Source organism: Bufo bufo, chromosome 9 (genome assembly GCF_905171765.1).
Source record: "Bufo bufo chromosome 9, aBufBuf1.1, whole genome shotgun sequence".
Classification (NCBI taxonomy): Eukaryota; Metazoa; Chordata; class Amphibia; order Anura; family Bufonidae; genus Bufo; species Bufo bufo.
The window spans coordinates 92779467-92794881 of record NC_053397.1 but is presented as its reverse complement, the minus strand read 5'-3'; the positions used below and the strand labels follow the sequence as shown (position 1 = coordinate 92794881).

The following is a 15415-nucleotide window of genomic DNA, read 5'->3' as shown; positions in this document are numbered from 1 at the left end:
GGGTAAGGGAAACGCCTCTCCCCTGCCCTGCCGCAGCATCCACCTGTATCGCTGTCCTGAGGATGGCAATACAGAGGAATATAGAGATGGAAGCACTCATTTCTCCCTGCCCTGGCGCCGAACCTCTCACGGGTCCCCCTCCCGCACACAGGCGGTATGTCCGCACCTGCTTTATTGTCCTGCATTCAACTGTCAGTGTTTTAAAGTGTAAGACGCTGACAGCCTGGGGGCTGGATATCCTAGGCTTCTGTAGATGGCAGGCTTCGATGCCTGTGTAAGGCATCGGGGCTACTATAGCAACTATCGGCCCCCTGTTACCGCAGTGCGGGGGACCAATGGAGTCAGAGGACGTCCCTTTTCTCTATAAAACCACGGCGCTGACCACGGCATGTGAAGGGTTAATTTGCAACATCAGCGTATACAGCAATGCCAGCAGATACAGAAGGGGTCTGGCTGTCAGTAGCAGCCGGACCCATACTGCTGATCGGGCGGGTGCAGATCATGCACCCTCCCGTTCAGATCACTTACATGCATGTAGGGATGCGGCAAGAGACCGCATTCCCTCTTGTATGTACATATACATGAAGATTAGGAAAGGGGTTAAACAGGGGCTGTTCCTGGTATAGGGTTTGGCTGTTTAGATGGGGGTACAATGTGCATATTATTGCTGTTCTTGCCTTCAATCTCCTGCAGGTTAGTTTACAGTAAACACTGAATAAAAAATCAGCTCTGGCATACCCACTTCTCCAGCCCCAGCTCTCTCCTGCCCTACAGGTGGGAGCCCTTTTTCTGCTATCTGCTTTTCCTCCTTTTCCACATGATTTAATGTCGATGAGAATATTTCATCAGGAACATCCACTCCCTCCTCTCTCTGAATATTGCTGACTTTTTTAGGACATGGAGACTTTGAAGGATGATTTAGAAGAAATAAAGCCAGCAAAAGATGAGGATGTGATCCTTAAGACTTGGCCCCAAGGCTTCAGTCTTATTGGTATTGAATTATATTTACGGAAGATGTAGGAATAAATAAATAAAAGTAACGCAGAATGTCTCCCTGCACTCTGCACATGAACGCTTGCCACGTTTCTCCTTATGATCAGCTCACAGGACAATGGAGGAGACTGCGGGGATGAGGGTGTTATAGGACTGTGACATCATAGGGGATGGCTTTCTGTGGATTGGCTTACTGCACAGCATTATGGGTGATCTCGTGTTCCTGAGCTTCTTACTTTCACTTTGTATCACGTGCAGCCGCCATTTTAGGAAAAACTGATTCGTTACCACGAAGAGCGAATCAAAGTTTTCCTAAACTTCGGACCGAATTCTGCTTCGCTCAGCACTAATTATGATTTTTGGGAGGCGAGTTAGCCAGAGAGTGGCTGTTTTGACATACTTTTTTTTTTTTTTATGGCAGTGTAGATCATGTGATATTTTATAGGGCTGGTTGGTTTCAATGCAGTGATAGATGTAGATCTATTTATTTTACAAATGGTAAATGGAGGGGAAATGGACATTTTTACTTGAAACTTTTTTTTAAACACTTGGGAGCTGATAGGTTAAGAGAGGTAGCCCGCTCCCTCTGTAAACCCCTTAGATGCTGCAATCAGCATTTGCCTTGGCATGTAAGGGGTTAAAACAGGGGTTATACAGCAGGGCCCTGGCTGTCAGTAACAGCCAGTCCCTGTTCTGGTCAAGGGATCACAGCTCCCGTGCCCGCCTGATCTGGGCACCGTCACTTCCCGCTGCACTGTACATGTACAATTCTCTTCAAGCAGAGGTTATATAACACATATTATATGGAATCAGGAGTGGCAGGGATGATCACCTGATACATAATTGTATTTGCTTTGCCAACCATATGTGCCATTGAGATCTTCTTAATCTTAGGGGTCTTTTGTAACCTTTTTGGGACTTGTACCTAAAAGTTCTCTTTCTCTTATTTTTATTTCTGCAGGTAAAAAATGTGACAGACCTGACATAAAACATGGAATTATTTACAATGATTACCATTATTATTATCCGAAAGAAGTTGGAAGATATTTAGAATATTATTGTGAGAGCAATTATCAGCCAAGGGGGTGGACAAGAATCTCCTGTACTAAGACTGGATGGGAACCTGAACCAAAATGCTCACGTAAGAATCTAACCAGTAACATAAACTCTCACAAATTTGAAAGAGTATCTTTAACGTAAAGGGTTATTATATTTACGCTTCTTTGTTTCATTTTCAAGATCTAAGTTTGTAAGTGATGAAGGAGAGTTCTTACTGGATGTCTACAAGCATAGGTCTAGAAACCCATAAGGGATGGATACAGAAAGGATTCCGGAAAATTCTTTAGCTTTAATTATACTAAATATGCTTTATTTGCTGAAATTGTAATACTCCTTTAAATTAGCTCAAAAATTCCAAACACTATTAAAGGAGTTGTCCGAGTTAATAAATATAAATATATGCCCATGTGACTTATAACCTATCTAATAATACTTTTATTTCTATAGTACCTGGATTCTGCAGGGCCGATGCGGGTCACGCGACCAGTGGCGTCATCCACCAGGTCCGGTGGTGACGTCTCATGTACAGGCTTCTCCCTGCCTTAGGGAGGGGCCCGGCTCTGAACACAAAATGTCAGAGCCTTGTGTGGCTGCCCCCCTCTCTCCCTGTATCTGGCTGCTGCAGGCTCCTGTGAGGGATAGTCTTGGCTGTCTGGTCTCTCACAGGCACTGCTACAACAAACTTTGTGAAATGATCAATAATAGTCATGGCATAAGAATACCCTGAGCGACTAGGCTCCAGTTTTACATGGTCGATGGCGACAAGTTCAAGAGGACGGGTACTTACAATGGGTCTCAGTGGTGCCCTCTGATCATGGTGCTCACTTCGTTTCAAGGCACAGGCTACACACTCTCGACACCACTTCTCCATGTCTTCTCTCATGCCTACCCAGTAAAACCGCTGGCGGATAGTAGCCTCAGTTTTTTGGACCCCAAAGTGACCGGATTGATTGTGGTACATCTCCAACACCATACCTGCATCTCGTCGGGGTATGAGAATCTGGTGCACTCTCTCGTTGGACACTGGGTCTAGGCTTCTCCGTAGCAATAGGCCCTTTTGTATGAAGAGTTGATGGCGCTGTCTCCACAGTTTGATGAGCTCAGGATCTGCACTCTTACGCCGAATCCTCTCAGGGGCTCTGCCACTAGTAATGAAGCCCAACAACTCACCCAGCACTCTACTTTCAGACTGAAGTTTCACCCACCTTTCTTCTTTAGGATCAGGCCTACTGGAGGGTGAAGGAACTGCAGCTCTGTTATTGGTAGCTCGAGCCTGATCCTGTTGAGCAAATTTGTTATAGAAAGCCGGCATCTCTACATCTTCCCAAGCATCTCGCACATCATTAGGAGCTGTCTCTGTGGGAAGTCTGGATAAAGCATCAGCATTATCATTAGTGCGTCCAGCACGATACTTTACAGAGAAATTATAGTTGGCAAGGCGAGAAGCCCATCTCTGCTCCAAAGCCCCTAATTTAGCTGTATTTAGATGTGCTAGAGGGTTATTGTCAGTGAATGCAATGAACGGGGTGGCGGCTAGATAATCCTTGAATTTTTCTGTCACCGCCCACACTAATGACAGGAACTCTAGTTTGAAGGAACTATAATTCTGGTCATTTTTCTCAGCTCCTTTCAGGGAGCGGCTTGCATATGCGATCACTCTCTCTTTTCCCTCTTGGATCTGGGCTAACACAGCTCCCAGGCCTCGCTTGCTAGCATCAGTATAGAGATGGAAGGGCTTGCTATAATCTGGATAACCTAACACTGGAGGCTCGGTCAGTTTCTTTTTTAGCAATTGGAACGCTATCTCTCTTTTCTCATTCCACTCAATGGGCACAGGAGTTCTAGGGCTTTTCTTGGGTTGCCCCCTCAAGAGTTCCTGGATAGGATCAGCTATTTGAGCAAAATGGGGGATAAAACGTCTATAGTAGCCGGCAAAACCAAGGAAACTCCTCACCTCTTTGACGGTAGTAGGAACCGGCCAATTACGGACAGCTGCTAATTTATCAGGGTCAGGTTGCACTCCCTCTCCGCTTACTACATGCCCCAGGTATCTTACTGCAGGTTTGAGCAGGTGACACTTAGATGGCTTTACCTTCAAGCCATATTTGATAAGGATTTCAAATACTTCTGCCAAATGTTTTAGATGGTCTTCATATGTTTTTGAGTACACAATGACGTCATCTAGATACAGCAGCACTGTTTCGAAGTTTTTATGACCCAAACACCGTTCCATTAGTCTCTGGAAAGTTCCTGGGGCATTACATAGCCCGAACAGCATACAATTGAATTCAAACAGGCCCATGGGAGTAGTGAAAGCAGTCTTTTCCCTATCCTCGGGGGCCATGGGTACTTGCCAGTAGCCGCTGGTTAGGTCCAATGTGGAGAAATAGGCAGAAGAGCCCAGAGCAGTTAGTGACTCCTCAATGCGGGGCAGTGGGTATGCATCTTTGTGGGTTATTTGATTAATTTTCCTATAATCCACACAGAAACGGATACTACCGTCCTTCTTCTTTACAAGAACAAGGGGTGCAGCCCACGGACTACGGCTGTCCCGGATCACATTAGAGTCTTTCATCTCTTGGATCATTTCCTTTACAGTCTGATATGAAGTAGGTGGTAAGGGTCTGTATCTCTCCTTGATAGGAGGATGAGAGCCAGTAGGTATGGTGTGTTGTATGGCACTCACCTCTCCATAATCAGTGGCATGCTTACTGAAGGCCTGGTGGTGCTCCTTGACAAGCTGTATAATCCCTTCTTGTTGTTGTTGGGGGGTAGTCTCGTCCCCGACATGGAGCTCCTCCCACCAGGGCACTTGTGGCTGGGTCATCGGCGAGGATCCGCTGACTGTGGCTGGCGGCTTTTCTGTCACTGGAAGACGAATGATGTCTTGGAAGGATACCTGAGAAAGCTGGGCAACACGGCAATGCTTATTAAGCGCCACAGGATGATCACTCAGGTTAATCAGACGGACAGGTACTTTACCTTGGGAGACATTCACCAGGGACTTGGCAGCTCTCACAAAAGGGTAATCCTCCATCTGGATTGGTTCCACCAGGGCTGGATAGTCTCGGCCTTGGACTCCCAGGACAGCACGACACCATAAGAGAGTTTGAGAATTAGGAGGCAAAGTCACAGGCTTAATATCACTAATCCTGGCAGTACAAATTTCTCCTTTCCCATTAGCAAACCTCTGCTGGGCACTTAACACAGTAATAGTCTTTTGAATCACCCTCCTGGATGCAGAGGAAGCTGTGGGCAAAGTCTGATGTAATACAGCAAGTATTTCTGAATAACAGTTTTTGAAGACATTGGTGCCTAGAATGACAGGATGTCCTCCTCTGTCACCGGCCTGTACTACGATCACTCCCTGTTGAGGCAGGGTTACTTCTCCCACCTGCAGGGTGGGTTCCCAGTATCCATGAACCTTTACTGGTTTGCCATTGCTGGCGATAATTTCCACCCAGGATTCAGGCGGTTGGGTCAACTGGTTGGTGTCCCAGAACTTTTCAAATGCAGGCAGCTGAATAGTAGTGACCTGAGACCCAGTATCTAATAGGGCTTCAAAGGGGACCCCGTTGATCTCTATATTGATTTTAGGATGGGATCCTACATAACGTGGCATCCAATTTGGATCCTCTGGACCTAGTGTTCTACCTCCCGAGGGGTGGTCCTCAGCCTCAGGGGTTGCCCGTTTAACTGCCAGCAAGTGGATTCTGTGTGTCCCAGCTTTTTGCGGTATGTACACACGGGCTTCTTGCGACCTCTATTACGCCTCCCAGGATCCCTGGGGTGAGTCTCTTGGTAAGGAGGTGGGAACGGCCTAGGAGGTGACAGGAATTCTTCATCTAGCATTATGGGTTTTTCCCATTCCTCTATTTTTCTGCACACTTTCTCTAGACTTTTAGTGAGGTGATTTACTTGCTCTGTCAGCATGGCAATAGTATCGGTAGCTGACACTTGAACAGCTTGGCCGGCCTGAGCTTGGTTAGAGATAAGAGGTTTCACCCTGCAGGCTGATGACTCAGGTGGGGTGCTCAATTCCGTAGATACTGCTGACCCCAGAATTTTTATAGCCAGTTCTTTAAAGTCCAGAAAGGTACTGTTAGGGTGCTGGGCGGACAGCATCTTTAATTGGGTCCTTATTTGCTCACTAGACACCCCGTTGATAAATTGTTCCCTCAGGGTCTGGTCCTGGTTATCAGCCTCTTTGGGATCTATCTGAATTACAGCCCCTAAAGCTTCCTGAAGTGATAGGGCAAAGTCACGGAGGGACTCACCGGACTTCTGTTTCTTGCCAAAGAAGTGCATCTTTATCTCTGAGGCAGTCCTAGTTTCAAAAGTGGCCCTGAGGCGGGTGAATATCTGCTCTAGAGTACTCCGCTCAGTAGCAGGCCAGGATAATACCTCCCTCCGTGCAGCTCCCTCCAGCTGCGCTAGCAGGATTTCCATTTGCTGGTCGGCATTTATGGGGTACAGTTTGAATAATGCCAGCAACTTTTCTTTAAAGTCCCTTAGGGTATGGGTCTCTCCTCTGTAGCGGGGGAACCATGGGGCCCCGAAATAGTAAGGCATGGTAAAGGGCATCATGCTGGGGGCTGTTGGATGAGTAGGAGCCGCGAACTCTCCCGGGGCCGGCTGCTCAGGCACTCCTGGCTCTGACATGGTAGTCTATTGAGAGGTGGCCACTGGCGACTAAAGGGGCCGGAACACTCCCCTTCCCTCCGGTTACAAGTGCTTACCGGTATCGCCGGGCTTGCGCAGGCCAAGTCTCGCGAGGTTCCAGACGTCCTGAGCACCCGATGACGCAGAAGAAGCAGGGCCGCGGCGGTGCGATGATGCAGAGGGGCGGGACTCTCTGTGTCTTTGTAGGGATCCGCCCACGAAGGTCCTCAGCGGCGCGGGAAACTTTACTTCAGGCAGCTGGTGGCCATCTTTAGCAAAACGCTGTCCATTCACTGACAGCAAGCAGAAATGTAAAAAGTCCACAAAACCACACTCCAATGTGGCGATTTTCTTCCTCTTGGTAGCGCAACACTGCACAGCGCTTTTTAGAAGTTTTGGGTACACTTTGGGTACGATTTTCAGTCCACAAAGTCCACTTTCAATAAACAGGTAATTTGTCACTTTGGTCACAGGGCAACTGTATAAGGCACAAAGTTCACGCTTCTTGCACTGGAAAGCGTGCGTATCCTGTTCGTGACGCCAAAAGAGAGGTGCAGCGTACTCAAGTTGTGTGTAATAGAGTTTCTGGGTGTAGTAGTGCAATGACACTAACCTGAGACGGCTGACTCTCTGCATAGGCAGGTGATGATAGAAATTGTTCGTGACGCCAGTGCCAATTAAACGGTGGCACGCCGTTTGCGGATAGCAGGAATAAATTGAAGAACACGTGGTATTAAAACAGAACTCCAACTTTAGTAGTTTTCATGCAGAGACAATATTGGAATCTCAGTTCCTTGGCATACAGTCGATTTTGCAATACGGTTGATGCAGGCAATTACAGATTTAGCAAGGTGATTACAGAGTGTTGAACACGGGACTCGCAGTACAGGAGCTTGCACTCTATTTCTGTCTGATCCTGGAATATAGCAATTCTTCACCAAGGCCCAATAACCTAGTTCTGGCTTTATATCCTTGGCTATAGCTTTAGAAAGTACCTCCTCTGTTATTTTTAGTACCTCTTGCTTCTCTGCAGTTTGCCTCTGTCTCTCTCTCTGCTTCCTGAGGCTCTAGAAACTTCTGAGCTCTCCACTAGACTGACTTTCACTTCCCTGTCTGGGCCTTATATAAACTAGGGCTCTCTAGCTCCCTCTAGTGACTAGAAGCTGGAATGAAAGGCCTGTACATGCAAGTGTCATAGTAGCAGGGAAACACATAGCATTGCATTACATGACATTTTATAAAACTGACATATACCAACTTCTCCATAACTAAGGAGGGACGACAGCACACCAAGTGACACTTTGGTAGTGACGGGTATTACAGTCCCCGTACACTACATATGTAGTGCAGGGTGTGATGTGTGTGAGGCAGCATGTGATGTGTGTGAGGCAGTGTGCTATGTATACATGTGTGTGTGATGTATGTAATGCAGATCTTCTGCCTGTATGAACTAGAAGAAGATCATGTGACAGTCTTTGTTCGCTCGGTTAGGTTGTGCAGTGCAGGGGGAGGGGAAGGGCAGTTTATTCACACCCACCAATATCCATGAGGGAGAGCTCAGGCATTGTTACTGCACGCCCCCACAACTTTGCTGCAGCATGTAAACAAAGCAGTAATAACAGAACCATGCAAAGGTGTAAGGGTGTTTTTTTGTCTTTTTTAAGAAATCAAGCTTAACTAATATATATGTAAGTCCTGATGAGTTTTATAATGTTATTTTTTTTTCCATAACTCGGATAACCCCTTTAATAGATACTTCATGGTGTTCTGTAATTCTAGTGTTAGAGAAGCTTCCTGACAGTTTCTAATCTGCTAATATTTATTACATGCACCTTCCCATCACTGAGATTTCCAGGCACTGCAGCCATGATGTCATGCAACCAATAGGAAAGTTGCCTACCCCTTACTATATAAGAACCTCCCCAGGAGCTATTTTCTAAAGTTTATTGCAGTTATGAAAGAGACAGCAGTGTCAATATTGTGCTCTGTGCTTTGTTGTATTACATTATAGTTAACTTATACACTGCTCAAAAAAATAAAGAGAACACAAAAATAACACATCCTAGATCTGAGTTAATTAAATATTCTTCTGAAATACTTTGTTCTTTACATAGTTGAATGTGCTGACAACAAAATCACACAAAAAAAAAAAAATGGAAATCTAATTTTTCAACCTATGGAGGTCTGGATTTGGAGTCACACTCAAAATTAAAGTGGAAAAACACACTACAGGCTGATCCAACTTTGATGTAATGTCCTTAAAACAAGTCAAAATGAGGCTCAGTAGTGTGTGTGGCCTCCACGTGTCTGTATGACCTCACTACAACGCCTGTGCATGCTCCTGATGAGGTGGCGGACGGTCTCCTGAGGGATCTCCTCCCAGACCTGGACTAAAGCATCTGCCAACTCCTGGACAGTCTGTGGTGCAACGTGACGTTGGTGGATAGAGCGAGACATGATGTGCCAGATGTGCTCAATTGGATTCAGGTCTGGGGAACGGGCGGGCCAGTCCATAGCATCAATGCCTTCGTCTTGCAGGAACTGCTGACACACTCCAGCCACATGAGGTCTAGCATTGTCTTGCATTAGGAGGAACCCAGGGCCAACCGCACCAGCATATGGTCTCACAAGGGGTCTGAGGATCTCATCTCGGTACCTAATGGCAGTCAGGCTACCTCTGGCGAGCACATGGAGGGCTGTGCGGCCCTCCAAAGAAATGCCACCCCACACCATTACTGACCCAATGCCAAACCGGTCATGCTTGAGGATGTTGCAGGCAGCAGAACGTTCTCCACGGCGTCTCCAGACTCTGTCACGTCTGTCACATGTGCTCAGTGTGAACCTGCTTTCATCTGTGAAGAGCACAGGGCGCCAGTGGCGAATTTGCTAATCTTGGTGTTCTCTGGCAAATGCCAAACGTCCTGCACGGTGTTGGGCTGTAAGCACAACCCCCACCTATGGACGTCGGGCCCTCATATCACCCTCATGGAGTCTGTTTCTGACCGTTTGAGCAGACACATGCACATTTGTGGCCTGCTGGAGGTCATTTTGCAGGGCTCTGGCAGTGCTCCTCCTGTTCCTCCTTGCACAAAGGCGGAGGTAGCGGTCCTGCTGCTGGGTTGTTGCCCTCCTACGGCCTCCTCCACGTCTCCTGATATACTGGCCTGTCTCCTGGTAGCGCCTCCATGCTCTGGACACTACGCTGACAGACACAGAAAACCTTCTTGCCACAGCTCGCATTGATGTGCCATTCTGGATAAGCTGCACTACCTGAGCCACTTGTGTGGGTTTCTAGACTCCGTCTCATGCTACCACTAGAGTGAAAGCACCGGCAGCTTTCAAAAGTGACCAAAACATCAGCCAGGAAGCATAGGAACTGAGAAGTGGTCTGTGATCACCACCTGCAGAACCACTCCTTTTTCGGGGGTGTCTTGCTAATTGCCTATAATTTCCACCTGTTGTCTATCCCATTTGCACAACAGCATGTGAAATTGATTGTCAGTCAGTGTTGCTTCCTAAGTGGACAATTTAATTTCACAGAAGTGTGATTGACTTGGAGTTACATTGTGTTGTTTAAGTGTTCCCTTTATTTTTTTGAGCAGTGTATATATAATTCAGACAGTTAGGGGAAGATAGTCAGTGTAGGTTAGATAGTGATATAGTGTAGCTGATAGGTTCCAGTGCAGGGTGTTAGGCAGTGTAAGGGCTGTCTCACTAGCGAGTCCATTGCGGGAATCACACTCCGTGTGTGAGTGATCCTCCGCTCTGGATTGCAGGAGCGCACGGCATTATCATGATTTATAATGCTATGTCTCTGCTTGACATTATTTCTACAGAATCATACTGACAGCTTTATGTCACTATTAGTGTTGAGCGCGAATATTCGAATATCAAATTTTTTTCGCGAATATCGGCACTTCGCTAATTCGCGAATATTTCGAATATAGTGATATAAATTCGATATTTCGAATATTCTTTTTTTTTTTTTTTTTTAATTGTTATATTTTTTTCTTTCCCATTTCCCTAAAGTTGTTCTTACCTGTCCTTTGGATTCCTGGCTTCCTGGCTGCTCCAGTCAGTGCCCGTTGCCGCTTCTGCCGACTTCCGTGCTCATGGAGCGTCCCCATCACCACGGGAACGTCTCCATATACTAGAATGTACTGTCGGATTTGAGAATTACGTTAAAATTGCAAATCGAATATAGCAGTGCTAAGTTAAAATCGAAATTCGATTATTATAACTTGAATTAATCGAATTGCGATTTCAACTTGGACCTGGTTTACTATGGTTGGGTTGGTAGAATTAGCGAATATGACGAATGTATTCGTCATATTCCACAAAACGAATATAACAAATGTATTCGTCATATTCCACAAAACGAAGATAACGAAGTATTCTGCATCTTCGTTTTAGCTACCTATTCATCAACTTCGCTAATTCTAGCAATCATATAGGAAAGTTTACTATAGAGACAGCTAAGGCTACTTTCACACTTGCGTTTTTCTTTTCCGGCATAGAGTTCCGTCACAGGGGCTCTATACCGGAAAAGAACTGATCAGGTATGTCCCCATGCATTCTGAATGGAGAGTAATCCGTTCAGTTTGCATCAGGATGTCTTCAGTTCAGTCGTTTTGACTGATCAGGCAAAAGAGAAAACCGTAGCATGCTACGGTTTTATCTCCGGCTAAAAAAACTGAAGACTTGCCTGAATGCCGGATCAGGCATTTTTTCCCATAGGAATGTATTAGTGCCGGATCCGGCATTCAGAATACCGGAATGCCGGATCCGTCCTTCTGGTATGCGCATGCGCAGACTGAAAAAAAGGTGAAAAAATAAATGCCGGATCCGTTTTTGCCGGATGACACCGGAAAGACGGATCCGGCATTTCAATGCATTTTTTCGACTGATCAGGCATTTTTAAGACTGATCAGGATCCTGATCAGTCTTACTAATGCCATCAGTTAGCATACATTTTGCCTGATCCGGCAGGCAGTTCCGGCGACGGAACTGCTTGCCGGATCTCTCTGCCGCAAGTGTGAAAGTAGCCTAAGTTTAATTCGCTATGCAATTATATTACTTTGCTTTTTTTTATAAATAGAATAATTATAATAATTATCAGGTATTATAATTATTCTATTTATTTTTATAAAAAAAGCAGTCATATAATCGCATAGCGAATTAAACTTAGCTGTCTCTATACAGGGAGTGCAGAATTATTAGGCAAGTTGTATTTTTGAGGAATAATTGTATTATTGAACAACAACCATGTTCTCAATGAACCCAAAAAACTCATTAATATCAAAGCTGAATATTTTTGGAAGTAGTTTTTAGTTTGTTTTTAGTTTTAGCTATTTTAGGGGGATATCTGTGTGTGCAGGTGACTATTACTGTGCATAATTATTAGGCAACTTAACAAAAAACTAATATATACCCATTTCAATTATTTATTTTTACCAGTGAAACCAATATAACATCTCAACATTCACAAATATACATTTCTGACATTCAAAAACATAACAAAAACAAAACAGTGACCAATATAGCCACCTTTCTTTGCAAGGACACTCAAAAGTAGAGGTGGGACGAATCCAATTTTTTTCGAATCCGAATCCGAAAAGGTTCTCGAATATATCGAATCTTTCGAATCTCAAATTGTCACTACCAGAGCTTTGGGACGTTCTCACAGCTCTGTTTCTCCACCCCTGTGATGATGTCACTACTAGAGCTGGGAGGAGTTCTCACTACTCTGTTTACTTTTGGTTTCTTTCACCACAGCTGTCCTTCATGTGTTTGATTTCCCTCTATTTATATCACCCCTCCTCCTATGATAGGATGTGGATTATAGTTCTCACTTCAGTTGTAGCTCTTGCTTTGGTTTCTTCACTTGTAGCTATCAGTTCACTGGACCTGTGTTCTGCTGCAGCTAGCACTCTGGATATTGCCAGCCTGTCCTTGGATCCGTCTTCTCTGCGGCTGCAACATCTTCAGCTAAGTGTGCAGACATTGTTGTGTTCCTGTTTATTTTCTGACTGGATCTGAGGTGGCCACGGTTCCCTCCATATACTGAGTAGGGCACTGGTGGCCGTGCCCCTTCCACTATTGTAGGGGTTACAGGGGTCATTAGTCTTAGGCACGTGGGCATGCCTCGTTCCGCCATTTGGATCCGGGCATGTGCTTTAGCAGAATAGGGAGAGCGTTGAGGGTCGGACAGGGGTCACCCTTTATCCTCCCTAGTTCTGGGTCCAGTCAGTAGCTCTGTACTGTGTATTACTATTGTTGCTCACATACACCCGTGACATTATAATCCACCAAAACCGTCCTTTTTTGACATGGATCCGCTTTCTGACCTGGTTGACCGCATGCAGGGTCTTTCTTTGGAAGTAGCGGATCTCCGTCAATCTATGACCCAGCTTCAAGCATTGGGCCCTGCTCCGGCTCATGGAGTCTGTTGCGAGCCAAAGGTCTCACTTCCGGAGACGTTCTCCGGGGGCAGTGAGAATTTTGTTCGTTTCAGAGAGGCATGCAAACTCCATTTTTGCTTGTGTCCTCACTCTTCTGGTAATCAAGAGCAGAGGGTGAGGATTGTCATCTCCCTGCTCAGGGGTAATGCTCAGACTTGGGCTTTTTCGCTGCCATCAGGGGATCCCTCCCTTCGATCCGTGGAGGGATTTTTTGTGGCCCTGGGGCAGATTTATGATGACCCGGATCGTGTTGCTCTGGCCGAATCTAACCTACGTGTTTTATGCCAGAACAAACGGTCTGCGGAGCTTTATTGTTCTGAATTTCGGAGATGGGCAGCTGATTCGGGTTGGAATGATGCTGCACTCCGGAGTCAGTTCTGTCATGGTCTCTCGGAGAGATTAAAAGATGCGTTTGCTTTCCATGAGAGACCAACGTCCTTATAGTCTGCCATGTCATTGGCGGTACGCCTTGACAGGCGTCTAAGAGAAAGAAACGAGACCTCTCTGTCCAGCCATTGTCAGTCTAGGGGCAGTGGTGCGGACTCATTCAGTGTGCAGGGGCCTCATCCTGTCTCGCTCCCCTCTGAGGAGGAGCCCATGCAGCTAGCTCGACTTGCCCCTGATAAAAGAGGATTTAGTCCTCAGAGTATGGTCTGTTTTTGTTGTGGGGGCATAGGTCATTTGGCAAATGTTTGTCCGTCTAGGAGATTCTTGAACCGTACTAAGAGCGATAATAAGAGAAAAATCTCAAAAGGTAAATCATCAAGTTCTGCTTCATCTGCTACTTTGGGCAAAGTTGATGTAGGATTTGATGCTTTTCCTCTGACCTGCAGTTCCCGTTTTCTCCTGTCTGCCAGGGTGGCGCTAGAGAGCAAAGTCATTTCTTGTGAGATTTTTGTCGATAGTGGAGCGGCCGTCAATCTTATTGACACTCAATTTGTAGCCATGCATGGTTTTCAGGTTTGCACATTAGATAAAGATATACCTGTTTTTGCTATTGACTCTGCTCCACTCTCACAGAGATCTCTGAAGGGCATTGTTCACAATATCCGGCTAGCTGTAGGTGACACTCATGTGGAGGATATATCTTGTTTTGTTCTTAACGGATTGCCGTCTCCTCTAGTTTTGGGGTTACCCTGGCTCACTAGACATAACCCCACTATTGATTGGCAAGGAAGGCAAATAAATGAGTGGAGTGATTTTTGTAGAGAGAATTGTCTCACAGCGACTTTTGCAGAGGTGTCTACTAAAACGGTGCCATCATTTCTCTCTGATTTCTCAGACGTGTTTTCCGAGAGCGGTGTTCAGGAGCTACCTCCTCACCGGGAGTTTGACTGTCCCATTAACCTCATTCCCGGCGCCAAGCTGCCAAAAGCACGCCTCTACAATCTCTCACAACCGGAAAGAATCGCTATGCGAACTTACATCTCCGAGAGTCTCGAAAAGGGGCATATTCGTCCCTCAAAGTCACCTGTGGCCGCGGGTTTTTTTTTTGTTAAAAAGAAAGATGGTTCTCTGAGACCTTGCCTAGATTTTAGGGAGCTGAACCGTATCACGATTCGCGATCCCTATCCCCTTCCTCTGATCCCGGACCTCTTCAATCAAAATGTTGGGGCCAAGGTGTTTTCCAAATTGGATTTGAGAGGCGCGTACAACCTGGTCAGGGTCAGAGAGGGGGATGAATGGAAAACGGACTTTAATACCCCTGACGGGCATTTCGAGAATCTCGTTATGCCTTTCGGCCTGATGAATGCTCCGGCCGTCTTTCAGCATTTTGTTAATAGTATTTTCTATCATTTAATGGGGAAATTTGTATTAGTGTATCTTGATGATATTTTGATTTTTTCCCCTGATGTTCAGACCCATCAGGATCATCTTTTTCAGGTTCTGCAGATTCTGCGGGAAAATAAATTGTACGCCAAGCTGGAGAAATGTCTTTTTATGGTATCGGAGATTCAATTTCTGGGTTTTCTCCTCTCTGCTTCTGGTTTTCGCATGGATCCCGAGAAGGTCCGTGCTGTACTTGAGTGGGAGCTTCCTGAGAATCAGAAGGCATTGATGCGCTTTCTGGGTTTTGCGAACTATTACAGAAAGTTCATTTTGAATTATTCCTCTGTTGTCAAACCCCTCACTGACATGACAAAAAAGGGGGCGGATTTTTCCTCTTGGTCGGAGGAGGCGCTTGCAGCCTTTTCTAAGATTAAAGAGAATTTTGCGTCTGCTCCCGTCTTGGTGCATCC

General features: G+C 45.8%; 1 protein-coding gene across 13 annotated transcripts in view; it reads left to right on the top strand.

Moving 5' to 3' along the window:
- CFH (complement factor H) overlaps positions 1 to 15415 on the top strand; it is a 1589177-nt gene that overhangs the window by 129806 nt on the left and 1443956 nt on the right. For all 13 annotated transcript variants that reach the window (XM_040407275.1, XM_040407278.1, XM_040407279.1 and 10 more), the window contains exon 8: positions 1955 to 2134. In XM_040407275.1, coding sequence (XP_040263209.1) covers positions 1955 to 2134 — 180 coding nt within the window. The remainder of the gene's footprint in view (positions 1 to 1954; positions 2135 to 15415) is intronic.